At 38.4% G+C, this 14,780-nt stretch overlaps 1 protein-coding gene across 1 annotated transcript; it reads right to left on the bottom strand.

Annotated features, from left to right (window-relative positions):
- Positions 1-307: 307 nt before the first annotated feature.
- Positions 308-10,814, bottom strand: sar1aa (secretion associated, Ras related GTPase 1Aa). The gene is made up of 7 exons (XM_034194534.1): positions 10,698-10,814; positions 7,530-7,602; positions 5,058-5,177; positions 4,684-4,749; positions 1,837-1,940; positions 1,627-1,758; positions 308-1,543 (listed from the first exon to the last, which is right to left on the bottom strand). The coding sequence occupies exons 2-7, from the start codon at positions 7,585-7,587 to the stop codon at positions 1,427-1,429; spliced, it is 597 nt and encodes a 198-aa protein (XP_034050425.1). The 5' UTR covers positions 7,588-7,602; positions 10,698-10,814; the 3' UTR covers positions 308-1,426.
- Positions 10,815-14,780: the final 3,966 nt, after the last annotated feature.

The raw sequence follows: 14,780 nt of genomic DNA, 5'->3' as shown, positions 1-14,780 counted from the left end.
TGAAATGACTTTAGTTTTGTGTCATGTCTGTGATCTGCTTTTTTTCTACAAAATTAAACAACTGAATGAACATCATCCGAGGCCGGTGATTCCATAATTTTTGCCAGGGGTTGTATACCAAAGAGTGCAAAGTACAATCTAATATTATTTCATTACTATTTTTTATGAACTGAGGATTTGTTTGTTTAAACTCTTTGTACGACTGTTCCATTCACACTCAAAGATTCGTTCAGAAACTAATTTTTCACAAAAAAAAAAAAAAAAAAAAAAAAAAAAAAAAGCAAAAAGCATTTCTTACAATGCAATCCTCAAAGGTAAGTAATGCACTCGGAGGTTTGACTACTAACAATGATTTAATAGAACTAGCATTTGTAAATTACACTTCTCTATAAATAAACTCAGTTTCTTAAATACATTTAATCTGTTCAGTAGGCTTTGAATAATACTGGTTACAATGCAACAAATCAAACAAACAGAAAAGCAAAATAAATCTCCTTAATAAAGATCATAACTCAATATTAAAGGGAGCTTATCTACACTGTGCATACTGTACTGTATGGCTACTAATATATCATAAACAATGTGCTACGGTTCTACCTACCACATATAGTCAAATCAAGGCCACTGTAGGGGGCACAATATCATTATTTGACTTATTTGGAAGAAATTTACAGCCAGCCATTCTTCCAGGAAGTTCCAAAGATACATCCAAAACATATAAAGCAGACTGAACAAACTAAGCAATAAATACATACTTTGCAACACAACTGCATCCGTCTTATTTAACTTCTCCTTAAGCGTCACACAGCGGTCACGGAGGATATCATCCTGCTGTCCGACACCTTCCACATGACGATCAATAAACATCTGATTGCCATTGCCAACTTTGTGTCTTTTGATTCTTTCGTTTGTCCAGTTGGTAACCATAGACATTGCTAACAGCTAGCCATGTTAACTGCTTCAGGGTCCTGTGCCCATACCATAGCAGTGCTGCTGAGATCGCTAACCCGCCACTGCCTCCTCTCCAAGTCTTCATGCTCACACTCTTGCAAAACTGGATAAACCTGCATGCGGCTTTCTCATAGACACATCTAAAAATACAGTAAAACGTGGACATCGAGCAATGGAAACAAGAAGATCAGAAGTTTGGCAGACTGAAAAAAAGATCAGATGTTGACAAAACAATGCATTCTGGAATGATTTTTACTATATGCGGTAGGGAGAATTAACGCGTCACACAGCTGATATGCTTCAAGTCCCATTAATTAATACACATGGACAATTCATCAGAAACCACTTTGAAATGTTCTCGTGGAAACCTATAAAACATAAAAAGTATATCTGGAAAAAGGATTTGCTTTGAAGAATGTCGTCTTCTGCTTACGCTTGACAAAAGTTCCTTCTGAAGAGGCTTGAGTTTTGTTTATCAGTCGATGTACTGAGAGAGCCATCGGAAACCTTCACCGTAGCCTTGTCTCCTCAACACGCTGCACATGAAAATCTCCAGCGGTCGCACGTTAAGCTCCTTCAAAGACACATTGCCCTGTTGGTGGAAACACGGGCGCTAAATTTTCCCAACTATCATGATCCATGAGTTGAAAGACAGGAGCCATGATATGCTTTTACCTTTCCGGTAACTTGACCATCAAGGCCAAAAGCTCCTCTGAGTCCGCTTTCACTGATGGCTTCAGGGCGATCAATCTTATTACCCAACACCAACACCGGGACATTGACTATGGTCTCGTCTGCGAGAAGAGCCTACAAATCGGAGGAAAAACATCCGTCAGAAAACAAGTCAGCGGACTTCACGGCTGACACTGTCATGTTTAATCTTACATCAAGCTCAGTCTTGGATTCTGTAAGTCTGTCAGGATCTGCACAGTCTACAAGAAAGACGACTCCATTCACAGCGGGCAGGTAGTTCCTCCACACTCTCCGAGCTTCAAACACAGACCAGTTATTTAGTGACAGTGTACAACCAGACTCCCTGCAGATTTTCAGTCTGAAAGTGAAAGTAGTACTGCTGGTTTTCCAATGAGGCATTTGTGATCATTCATTTTCATTTAATCATACAGGAACATCTGATAATGTTGTAGGTTTTAAAGTCTATAGCCAAGTCCACAAATATTTAGACATCATGTTAAATCTTATATTTTTCCAACATGGATGTGAGACACCCATAATACTTGGTGTAAACAAGGCCATCTGCAATGAAGTGGCCACCAAAGCTCCCTGAGGTTAAGCAGTGAAGTATTGGGGTGAAGTTTTAAATTTTTTCTTGAGTGTTTTCAACCCAGTGCACTGTCTTACTCCACTCAGTGGGAAATGGTACCAGCCTTGGCTGGGGAAGGCACCTGCATTGGGCTGGCGCACAGTTGTTGGGAGGAGGAATAAGCACAGGCACTGACGGGCTTTAGGGACTATATAGAACTTCCATACTTGAAAAGCAGACACTTTGTGTATGCAAATTTTGGCACTTCTTGCAGACAGTTCACCATTTTAAGAGACCAAAAATAATTGAACTGCCAATCCATTTCACTGCCATTGTGCATTTGTCTCTCAATATTTAATGTCTAAGCGAGAAGACAAAAAGTGCAGGGCCTTCATTTATCAAACTGTGCACACAAAAGGTTGTAAATGCTGTTGTATGAACAAAATTTAGTGTGTGTGTGTGTGTGTGTAAGCACATAAATGTGAAATTACCAGCTGTGTATTTATTCATTCAAGGAAATAAGAAAGATTGCATGTTGTGACATCAGCAATGCTTACTAGTTGCAGTTTACACTACATGCTGTAAGCATAGCCAGAGCTGTGTGTATAATTACACACATTCCTAAGTCTAAGTTGATATGTTCAATATTTTGTGCAACCACAAATGTTTGTACAGACTATTTAAGCGCAAATCTGTGTTCAGATGTTGCAGCTAAAATCTTGAGCTGCCACTACCACTGAAATGAGCAATTATTATCTGAAAAAAAAATAAATAAAAAAATAAAAAAATACAAACCCACCAGAAAGAGCAAAAACTTGAGTGTCCAAATCCACAGCCTTAAAAGAAAGAAGGAAAAAAAAATGGCACCACTGACCTCAGAATGCCCGTGAAACAAGTGTGATGAATGAAATAAATGTTACTACGACTTCAGACAGTTGGACAGATAACAACAGACACACCCACACAAATGCTGGAATCCCAGCATCGCTACCCAGTACCTCCAAAATAAAGATCACAGATTTTTCATAATTTGCTTTCCACTCAAAACGTACTGTGGAAAACTAATAAACAACAAAACTCTTACGGCCTGTCCTGTAAATTAAGTTTCACTCATGACACAGCATGAGGTCTTTCTAAAATATACACTTTACTCAGCAAACTAATTCTATATGTTATTTATAGTATAAATGGATTAACCTCAGTAAACAACTAACTTCTAGTCCCATGTTTAAGTTCACAAGTGCAAAATATGGTAGTGTTAATGTGACACCTAGTGGAGACAAGAAAAATTGTGCTTGGGACATGATAGCATACACAGTACTGTGTACATTTTTAGAAAAGGTAGTGTTTAAATGCTTTTTTTAATTTTTTGGATCAACAAATAACTAATTTGAAACATTCCAAGCAGGACCTGACTGAGTGGATTGGGAACTGACCTGCCAATATGTGGAACTGGATTAGAAATCTGCCCATGCCACCTGTGTCCCTGGACAAAACCCTTCATCTACATCGCGTCAGTCCACCCATCTGTATATGGGTGCTGGCTTCAGCTGGGGACGTAATTTGTGTCAGCCTGGCATCCCATCCAGAGGGATTCGTAGACTCTTATCCGCTTAACGCTACGGAATCCGGAGGCAAGCAACGATACCAACAGCCCTCAGGGACTATATAGGGTGTCCCAAAAAAATATACAACTTTTAAAACACTTGGTTTGACCCTTAAATGCTACAAACTTAATCACTTATGTTTCTTTTTTACTTGCAGAGACCCTGAAGTTTATGTTGATGCCAAGCAAGACTCAGGAAAATGCCAAGATTAACCGTACTACAGCGAACAAAAATTATTGAGTTTTGGCACCAGACCAAGAGTGTCAAACAGGTGCAGCGACTTTATGCTAGACTGACAAAATGCAGGGCCAGTATTGACATTGGTATGAAAAACGTCAACCTTTCAGCTTTCTATCCAGCCATAAATTTATTTCCTAGACATATGCTTTGACCATTTTCTTTGCTGATAAAATGTTGCATATTTTTTGGGACACCCGATATATGTACATAGCTCAGTACGTTAGGAGTTAGACTACCAATATGTGGACCTGGGTTTGATTCCCAGTCTTGCTACCTGTCTGTGTCCTTGAACAAGATACTTCATCTACATTATCCCAATCCACCCAGCTCTAAATTGGTACTGGCCTTGGCTGGGAAAGTAACCTGTGATCCTGACCAGGGAGGGGTCGTAGATGTATCCGCTTCATACAGCATAATCCAGGGATAAAGACCTGCATCAACAAGCCTCGGGACTGTGTAGTTATTAGCCATTTACCAACTTTTCATTGTTTTTAAAAGTTGAGGCACACAAAATTAAACCTCTGCACAAATCTTGTGACAGTTCATCAAATCTTTAGCAGCAAACATAATAAAAACACCAGCTTCCACTGTGCACAATAACTGGTAAAAACACTAAAATCACACCTTGTACGTGCCCTCCCAGATCGAATGTAGTAAATGTCATGCCGCCAATTGTGAGCTCTTCAGACGCTTTGAGAGAGAAGAAAGAGAGAGAAATTAGCTTATGGTAGTTTGGAAATAGCATGACAACAAGGTAGAAATCCAGGGAAAAATAAGAAGCCAGTTTGTGTTTTGTTCTAACACACTTCCTTTTTTTTAAACTTATGCCATCACACAGGGGGGTGTAAGCTGCCATGCTGCACTCTTCTGTAGGTGACAGTGAGTTAAAATTGTTGTTACTGAAGCCTATCCCAGCGGTCACTGGGTGAGAGGTGCGGTACAATCATTCTAAAACCAAAAATCAGCCTATAAATGTCGCGCTGTGTGAAGCTCCTCACTTGGATGCAGCGTGGGCACATGTTGGCCTAGTCGGTCATCTTTCAGCATGTGCAGTAGTGTGGTTTTACCAGCATTGTCCAAACCCAGGAACACCAGCTTTCCATTCTTTTTGTACAGACCTGGAAGGAATATTGCACAAAAAGATGCAGAAATAACCCACAATGCCTCAGCTGATGAAAAAGCCACACGTGCTGTAATCCCTCAGGAGGAACAGAAGCTTAGCATTCGTTAATCACAGCACTTTATCAACACATTATGCTCATATTAACATTCTTTTGAGAATTAATTGGGGTAAACACTCATGGCTTTCCCAGAGGGAATAGATGCGCAAAAAAAACAAAAAACAAAAACAGCACATCTTGTCACAGTTCCCAAAATGTAATTTATCATGTTTGTGTTCCTTTGGTACTGTTGTCACCATGGGGTTTCCACAGCTTCATGCTGCTCGTGTTTTAATTTCTTTGTTGGTCGAGCACACCAGTGAAATATGAGATCTGGTCAGTAAAACAATCTACATAATCATTTCACTTCAGACTACAGTTCAGTGAAAAATACTGTACTTTTTATTCTCTATTTCACAAACCACTCAACAATCTGATCATTTAGATCTAGAAACAAAATGTAGATGAGTTAAAACATGAACATAGTAGTATGTGAACACTCAACTGTACCATTCCAGCAAAGAACATTTAAGGCCTGGTGTTAGTTGTGTCGCCATATGAATGTACCACACCTGTAAATCTGACAACTGAGAACAACACATAGATGAATCACACTTTACTAAAATCCTTTTTTTTTTTGCTAAACCTCTTTAAAAGCATGTTCACTTGCCTTCCTAAGTGCTTCTCGTCCGTTATTAAAATCAACTTGAAACAATCTTGACAGGAATAAGCCATGATAGCAAAGAATGTGAATGTACAAAGACTTTGTATTTTTCTGACTGCACATATTTTAGCTTATACCTGGAGTGGAAAGTGCTGAGCAAAGTGCTATAAAACACAGCATATGGGATGTGTTAAGTTCAACGGAGGAGCTGCATTGATCACTGAACACAGCAACAAAAACCAATTACCAAACAGAGACTCGAGGGGGGAAATGCTGAATCCATTTCAGCCCATTGTTTTTCTTCTGTATTTAACTATCCAACATGATTACAGTGTAAATTAATGTGAAAGTATTTTGTCAAACAGTTATGATGGTGACAAATGTTGAAGAAGTAGCATAAATTCATAAAACAAAAAACAATGTAGCCACATTGATCAATATAATGGATTATAGTGAAGACTGTTTAAAGTCAAACTGGTTTATCAGAAGCCGACAGTGTAATCTGACGTGGCCATGTCCAACTCAATACTAAAAGTTATCGGTTATCGGTTATCTGTAACCCCCGATACATTTTTTTTAGCAGTTTATTGGTTTAGCATTATAAAAGATAACGTTTCAGTTAGTGGATTAATGGTTATCAAAGCTAATTTTTTGGTTAGCTGTGCCCACCACTGGTCATGATAAACAATTCTGGCACTTCAAAACACAACGTTCCATTCACTCATCAAAAACATTCAAGCATATTGCACCTGTCATCACGAAAAGAAAACACCAAACTCAATGTTTCTCAAGTGTTTAGGACCAGATAAAGGTGCACTGTAAGAAGTGATACGGCTGAACTTGACCTCACCTCTCGTATTTTGTCTCTGGGCTCAGAGGTCTCTGCCCCCCCCCAAGCTGACAGCAGAAGTGGGAGTTCACGCTTAGTCGTGAGAGATTTATGCAACGCTGAGCATGCACATTCAGAATGCAGCAACAGTCTATTGCCTGTAGGTGAGAATGTGAATGTATTTGTTTGTCTATATGCGATAAACTGGCATCCTGTGCAGAGTGTATCCTGCCTCTCGCCCTGTGACTGCTGGGATAGGCTCCAGCCCCCCGTTACCACGGACTGGAGTAAGCAGGTATAGAAAATGAATGAATGATGTGATATGATCCGAACCAAACCATGAGCTTTGTGATCTGCTACACCTAGTTGGTTTACTTGGGTCTTAATGGATCAAATTTCTTCATTTTATTTGAAATTGCGAAGCATTTTGTATGTTTTCAGTCAATGTGCCCCACCACTAATAATAAATTATTATTATTATTATCATTCATTGATAGCATGTTGGACACAACATAAGATGCCAGTACAAGCTGGTGCCAAAGGATAGCAGTGTTTTCAAACCTTAAAGTGGTGTGCCAGTTGGACCAAAAAAAAAAAAAAACAAACAAAAAAAAAAACATATCCTTTACGAGTGATGTGAAGATGATTCTGAATTGTCTTTGTCACTGTGAAGCTGAATAAAATGGATGAGGTTTGGAATTTAGTGTGTTCTTTTAATAAGAACCCACCTATGATTTGCCAAGTGGCTCGGGGGTAGTGAATGAAACTATATAAGGGCAGTAAATGTCAAAAGTGGAGACATTCAGACAGTACTCACCTAAGAATTGCAAGACACCACTGACGCCCCTGTAGAGCCAGTCAAATAAAAATGACATCTCAGCACACTTTACCTGAAAAAATAAAATTAAAAAAATGACATTAATAGTGCAGAATACCACAGTCTGTGTTGGATAACAAACCCACACCACCTGAAATATGTCTGGCAAAATTATATTTCTAATAGTGGCCAATTTGTCAGAGAAGCATTTTATCACCAATGTAATTTTTGACATTATAGTTGATGGTGCTGGTGGAACTATTCTTCTCTGTGTGCGCCTGATCTTGTCACATCTCAGTAATGAAGCAAAGCAAATCCTGAGCAGTACTTGGTAGGAAAGCCGGCTGTGTGTGGTTTTCCATGTAGAACTGGAGTTGCATCAGAAAAGACATCTGGTGTAAAACCTGCACCAAATCCCAATGCAGAGCTATACTGAGTCTGCTGTGGTGAGTGTGTAGCCAAAAGACAATCAATTGTGGCTCGTTTTTGGTGCTCTCCTGACCTTTTCTCTCCAGTGAGCCTTTATGCAACACAACACATCCTTAACTTGTACCACAAATTTGATTAAACATGAAGGCAACAGTTGTCTCAAAATAAATCTGAACAAATAAATGAAAAAGTTAATAAATGAAAAAAAGTTTCTAAAAAGATGAAAGTGACTTGTGGAGTGCCACAAGGATCTGTCCTTGGTGCACTCGTATTTGTTATTTACAGTGAGGAAAATAAGTATTTGAACACCCTGCGGTTTTGCAAGTTCTCCCACTTAGAAATCATGGAGGAGTCTGAAATTTTCATCATAGGTGCATGTCCACTGTGAGAGACATAATCTAAAAAAAAACAAAACAAAAAAAAAACAAACAAACAAAAAAAAAAACAAGTAAATCACATTGTATGATTTTTTTAATACTTTTTTTTGTATGTTACTGCTGCAAGTAAGTATTTGAACACCTACCAACCAGCAAGAATTCTGGCTCACACAGACCTGTTAATTTTTCTTTAAGAAGCCCTTTTATTCTGTCCTGTAGCCATCCCAGCCTTGTGCAGGTCTACAGTTTTGTCCCTGGTGTCCTTAGACAGCTCTATGGTCTTGGCTATGGTGGACAGGTTGGAGTGTGATTGATTGTGTGTGTACAGGTGTCTTTTATACAGGTAACAAGTTCAAACAGGTGCAATTAATATGGGTAAAGAGTGCAGAATAAGAGGGCTTCTTAAAGAAAAATTAACAGGTCTGTGTGAGCCACAATTCTTGCTGGTTAGTAGGGGATCAAATACTTATTTGCAGCAGTAACATACAAATAAATTATTTTAAAAAATCATAGATTGTGATTTCCGGATTTTTTTTTTTTTTTAGATTATGTCTCTCACAGTGGACATGCACCTAAGATGAAAATTTCAGACCCCTCCATGATTTCTAAGTGGGATAACTTGCAAAATCGCATGGTGTTCAAATATTTATTTTCCTCACTGTATGTAGCCACATGATCACATGGCCTAAACTGACCAGTGACAGAGATACTACGCATCAACAGAAGCTCACTATACAAATACAGCAGGTTTTTCTAAACTGGAAAATAGGAGTGCCACACCCCCTTGTTTTGGCTGTGCGCCCCTTGTCAAAATTACAATTTTTTAAGCGTTATTCCTAACATACAGCTTTCCCCTCAGCGATCAAATCTTCTTTAAATATACAACATTGATGCCAGGAAACAGCAAGTCCATTCGTAATAAACATCTTATTTTCTACAAAATACTAAACATTGCAAAATGACAGTAAGAATACACCAACATTGTGCCAACTGAATTCAGTTCATAACTGTGCAATGTTTGCAACATCAGGACTGGGCTTAGAAGCCCACAGAAACCAGACAATGGCTTCTAGGAAAGTTGTTACTTGTGTAAAGTCAGAAGCCTGAGGCATATTCAGAAATATGACATACTAGATCAATTATGAGAAACTATTTTTGTTCTTGAAAAATCTTCAGTCAAGATAAGTTGATGGAAGAAGACATCATTGTTCACAAACAATGATGTCTGTTAAACAGCAACAGTAGCATCAAGTCTGTTTCAAACACCATTATGGTAGTTGATATAAATTCTATAATTATGTTGAGACCCATGCCAATAAAGATGTTTTTTGTTCATGTGTTCCCGAGCAGATTCTCAAACTACATGTTTTCTATTACACAGGGTTCTGCAATGTTCTGTGTCTGCGGTAACTTGCCCATTTGAGTTACTTGCCCATAGTCACTGAGGGCAAGTAACTCAAACTCACTGAGTGACTGAGTCACTATACTGGTCCTTCTAAAAGTCTCCACTCAGAATGCCCCATTTAGAACTCACATTTTCAAAAGATCTACCCCCCCCCCCCCCCCTCTCATACAGTTACGTCATGATAGCCACTGCCTTTGGAGGATCACAGTGAAAACAAACATTTGAACATAACAATATGATTACCTGAGTCCCAGAGAAGCAGGGTACTGTAATTGGTCTTGTATGTCTGTGTGTATACAAACATGATAATGATAATAATAATAATAAACACGACTGGGCAGATTTTCACCAAACTTTCGAATATTTGTGAGTGATTGGCATAAGTGGTGTCACGGTGAAGTGACAAAAGGACCATGTTGGATCAGAGCACGCAGGGTTTGTATCAGCCCTCTGATGCCTGTCATAAATAGAATGCAGTTGTTGACATCCTAAGTTGTGCTGATTCAGCTTTACCGTTATTTCATAAAGCTGGAGTTTGTACTCTTGTATATCTGAACGTCGATAAAGTCAGCAGAATACTAAAAAACAAACAAACCTTGATAGGCTATTATTAGTTTGAGATGAAAGGATGATTCTTCAAGCAACAGAATAATGGTGACATACTGTGAAAAATATTGCAGCCTCTCACTTTCAAAAAAAAAAAAAAAAAAGTAAATAAATAAATAAAGAGGATGAAATAAACTTTTGTTCAGCGCCAGACTTTAAATTCAGTTCAGGGTCTTTAGCTAGCACGCTAGCATTAGCGGGTTAGCTAAACGTCACAGCTGCCACTTTACAGTGTTCGGACTTTTAAGCAGGTCACAGCGCAGTGTAAACTAACGACTACGTGACAAGCACACTGGCAAATAAGATTACCGAATTTTTACCCTAACTTTACTTTCCAACTTGCAGACTTACCCACAGCACTGGCCAGCTTAGTGGTAGCCTTGGAAACAGGTAACTTCTTCGTTAACAAACCGGTTCGCATCGTCGAGTTTGTCGTACTTGCGCCCTCTTCCTGTCTGGAGGAGACATCGCTTAAAACGAACTATCATGAGACTATCACAAATGCTGTGTTCACATCATCGCACAAAGTGATCTAAAACTGATCCCCCAGCTCTGATTTTGTCCAGCAGCTCACACAAATGTTTATAAAATGATCTGTGGTCTAATCCGACTGTTCACAAGTGGTGGGTTATAAATGATAATAAAGAATCACAATAAAATTTACATTGATAACAAGGATAGTGAGTGAACAAGGATAAGCTTTGAACATTTTAACTCGATATGGACAGACTCAACGCAGACATCATCACCCTGCCTGAGAAAATCATTTGGAAAACATGACAGCAGCACAAAGTTGCTTGTAGATTCTCTTCCAGTCTGTGTAACCTCCACCATGGGAGCAAATTTCATTACACTTAAAAAAAAAAAAATGAAATCTCACTATTGCGGGTGTTAAGCAGGGTTGGGTAGGATTACTTTGAAATGTAATCCAAAAGTAATGAGATTACAAGTAATCCAAATGTATGTACATACATACATGTAATCCACATGTATTCTTTGTTCTGCAGTATTTTCTTTTTCTTTCTGAATGTAAAAATGAGTTTTGCACTGTTACATATAATCAGAAGTGGACTGAATGTGAGAATTTTGTGCTGTTGCACTTTAACACAGATACAGTCAAGATGGGAAAATTAGAAAAATGCAATATTTCCTTGTTCGAAGCAATATTTTCATTGGTTGAAATAAAAATCAGCAGTGTTTTGTGGCATACTGACAAAAATAAACTGCATCTAATGCCCCATACATTTTTTGTAGTTTATTTCTTTATAAATTAGCATTTTATTTTAATTTATCTACTGTACCTGATATATTTATGAAGTTATGTACCGAAACTATTAAGTGACATCTCAACTGTTTGGTAGAGATCAATATTTTAAAAACCACAGGGTCTGTTGAAAAAAAATATTGATTATGTTTATGAGTCATCCTCACTCCTGTGCAATTCATCTTGAAAATGCCACCCGCTGTGTTCCCAGCTGGATGCCGCTGGACACTGCGCATATAAAATAATTATTTAGTAGCGGATTAATCATTTTCACACAGAGTTTAGCTGATGAAAACACCTCTCATCGCTTCCAGAATCACAGAGGACCATTCCAACTGCAGCTTTTTTCTCTCTCTCCTGCACTCCATGAGGTGGAAAATGCATTTGGAATAGTATAAAAGGTAATTATTTGTAATGTTTATGTTGTAATAGCTTGGCAAAACAGTTGCATGTTCACCCCTTTTTATGAGCAGCTGTAAAAGTATGTTTATGATACATTTAACATCTCTTTATAATTGATCAGATGAGCTGCGCTGTGGTGAGGTGCGCTGATGCAATCACTCGCGCTCACACTCAGTGTTTTTTAATTGTTTGTACGTGTTTTTAATTGTTTGTGCAATGTTCACATTAAGTTCACGTAATTCATGCATGACAGAGATTTTGAACATTTCAAAATTTTCTTTGCGCACTTGCACAAAGCTGCGCACAGTTTACAATGAGTTTACAACAAGTTTACTCTTGTGCATGGCAGATTGGATACCAGTGTGCGCGGATCAAATTCGTGCAAGTGTCAAGGCACCTTAAGAAGGGACAAGTTCTTTTAAGATTTGAAGTTCGGCCCGTGTCTCGGCCAGTGTTGCCACAGTTACTTTGAAAAAGTAACTTAGTTACTTTACTGATTACTCAATTGTAAAAGTAACTAAGTTAGATTACTAGTTACTTTTTTAGTTACTTTCCCAGCTGTCGACAACAACCCACGTCAACATGACAATGATACCTGTTTTGCCAAAACTCACTTTATAGTCACCCTTTCTTGACTTCAATGAAAATAAATACTTGTTTTATAAAAAGTAAAATAAAGACCTCTTTCTTGACCTCATATTTAACTGTTGACAGCACTGTAACAGTAAAACTTGCAATTTCAAACCTACATTGTTTATAAATGTAACTATTAAATTCTAACATTTTTCTAACATTTAAATTCTCTCTAAACATTTTACTTGTCAAAATTATTATTATTTTAAGCAATATTAGTAGTTGTAGTAAAAAACGGCTTCAAAACTGGACCTTTAATCTAGGGGTGTTGTGGGGGGCACATCCCTCCCTCACGCCCCCATTCCATCTGGATTCGCCCCTGCTTTGGCGTTTGAGCACAAAGAATGGATAACATTTATTTATGCAGAAAACAGGACCAGATTTACAGGTAAGAAAGTTTTATTGCGTTTTCACATCATGTGGTCCTCAGAAAGAGAGTTTAGGTGCATTTGAGTGGAAAATAGTGTTAGTTGTTGACGCGTCGCGAAGGATCAGCTGTTTTTAACGAGACGATACAGAGCAGCTCAGCTCAGAATTCTAAATAAAGGAGGAAAAAAGTATAAAAATGTCTTCGTAAAGCTCAGTGCAGGTGTGCTGATCACCGCGCTTTAAGAGGTGAGGACGAGTCGAGCAGCTGCAAAAAAACGCGGATTAAAAGCTCACAGCTCGCTTAAAGTGGGCAGTTCAGTCAAACCCCGACCTCCTGCCCACGAACCAAGTTTAATGCTGCAATGAAAAATAATAGTAACGCACAGTGACATGGAGAAGTAACTTTAATCTGATTACTGACTTGGAAAGATTAACGCGTTAGATTACTCGTTACTAAAAGAAGTGGTCAGATTAGAGAAACGCGTTACCGGCATCACTGGTCTCGGCTCAATATTTTCGGGGTACATAGTCACAAGTAGTGGTATTGGTAAGATGGGACACATTATGTGAAAATTAAGTAGGTATATCTTATATATTATATTCCAATTCTAAGGTGAAACTATGCTAGTATACTAAGATATATCTAAATATCAAAAAAGGAAGAGTAAAATAGAAGAGTAGAAAAGAGTAGAGTAGAGCCACTTAGGTTATGTGTTCGTCTGGATGCGTTTATGTACCTTGGAGATGCTGCAAGTCAAGGGAGTGTGTGTGTGTGTGTGTGTGTGTGCGCGTGTGTGACCACTATAAAATGATGCAGAGAGAACCAGTGTTTTTCTACACTTTTATATGACTTTGTGTTTGCTTACATCACTTTTGCATTGAATTATTTTGATGTTTTTGTTTTATAGACTACAATTATTTATGATAAATTAACTTATGCTAGTTAACTTGGATTTAATTCATTTAAGTCATTGGCTTTTGTGAATTGATCACACTGTTTTCAGTTAATTTATTGGTTGTGGTGTTGATCTCTTGATCAAAAAGGAGGGGTCTGTGGGGGAAAAATAATGTTTTCCCATGTCTGTAGAGCAGGATGTGCTCTGCCCAGGGGTCATCCTCCTGTCTTTTGTTGATATACCACTTTGTGTTTCTCCAATTTATATCCCAGTCATGGCCCTGACTAGCTAAAGACCATATCTGTGTTATGACTCTCCTGCTATTATGGCTGAGGTCTTTAAAACGAGTCTCTGGGAATCGTGGGGCAGAAGACTCTTTGCTGTACCCTGCATGCCCTATCGCCGACTTCTCCAGATGCATCTTATCTGCTTCAACCAAAAACAAATCTCTGCACATCAATCTGTCTGACTCCTGATTGCTCCTTCACCGCCCTCTCACATATTCTGAACATCATCGCAAAAATTTGTTAAGAGTAACTAAGTATAATTTGGCACCATTTAAAACAGTGTGAAATGATTTCTGAACATGTCCTGAGATATGACAGTAATTTTCCAGCCCGATCTCACATTTTTTTTTCAAGTACCCCGGCAAAAAAGCCGACGCTTTTTGTGACATTTTGTTATTTTGCTATTTAGAATCTTCCCCTTCTCCTAACTCTAATCATAAACATAGTGTGAGTGTGTACCCTCCCCAAACATTAACCATGACCCATCCAGACCCTCCCCCTTTCACCCCACATTTGTGCTCCCCATCACAAAATTTCATGCCCCCGTTATGAAAAATGCTCTATTTTCGTACTCTCATCACAA

Source organism: Thalassophryne amazonica, chromosome 18 (assembly GCF_902500255.1).
Source record: "Thalassophryne amazonica chromosome 18, fThaAma1.1, whole genome shotgun sequence".
In the NCBI taxonomy this organism is placed as follows: Eukaryota; Metazoa; Chordata; class Actinopteri; order Batrachoidiformes; family Batrachoididae; genus Thalassophryne; species Thalassophryne amazonica.
The sequence above is the reverse complement of the archived record's forward strand: the minus strand, read 5'-3'. Positions and strand labels throughout refer to the sequence as shown.

What these genes read in the sequence shown, in the direction of transcription:
- sar1aa (XM_034194534.1), bottom strand. Translation starts at nt 7,587, where the DNA reads ATGTCATTTTTATTTGACTGGCTCTACAGGGGCGTCAGTGGTGTCTTG. An exon ending in TGTGCCCACGCTGCATCCAA is followed by an intron (nt 4,750 to 5,057) that starts GTGAGGAGCTTC and finishes TCTCTCTCAAAG; the next exon opens with CGTCTGAAGAGCTCACAATT. An exon ending in ATGGTCAAGTTACCGGAAAG is followed by an intron (nt 1,544 to 1,626) that starts GTAAAAGCATAT and finishes TTCCACCAACAG; the next exon opens with GGCAATGTGTCTTTGAAGGA.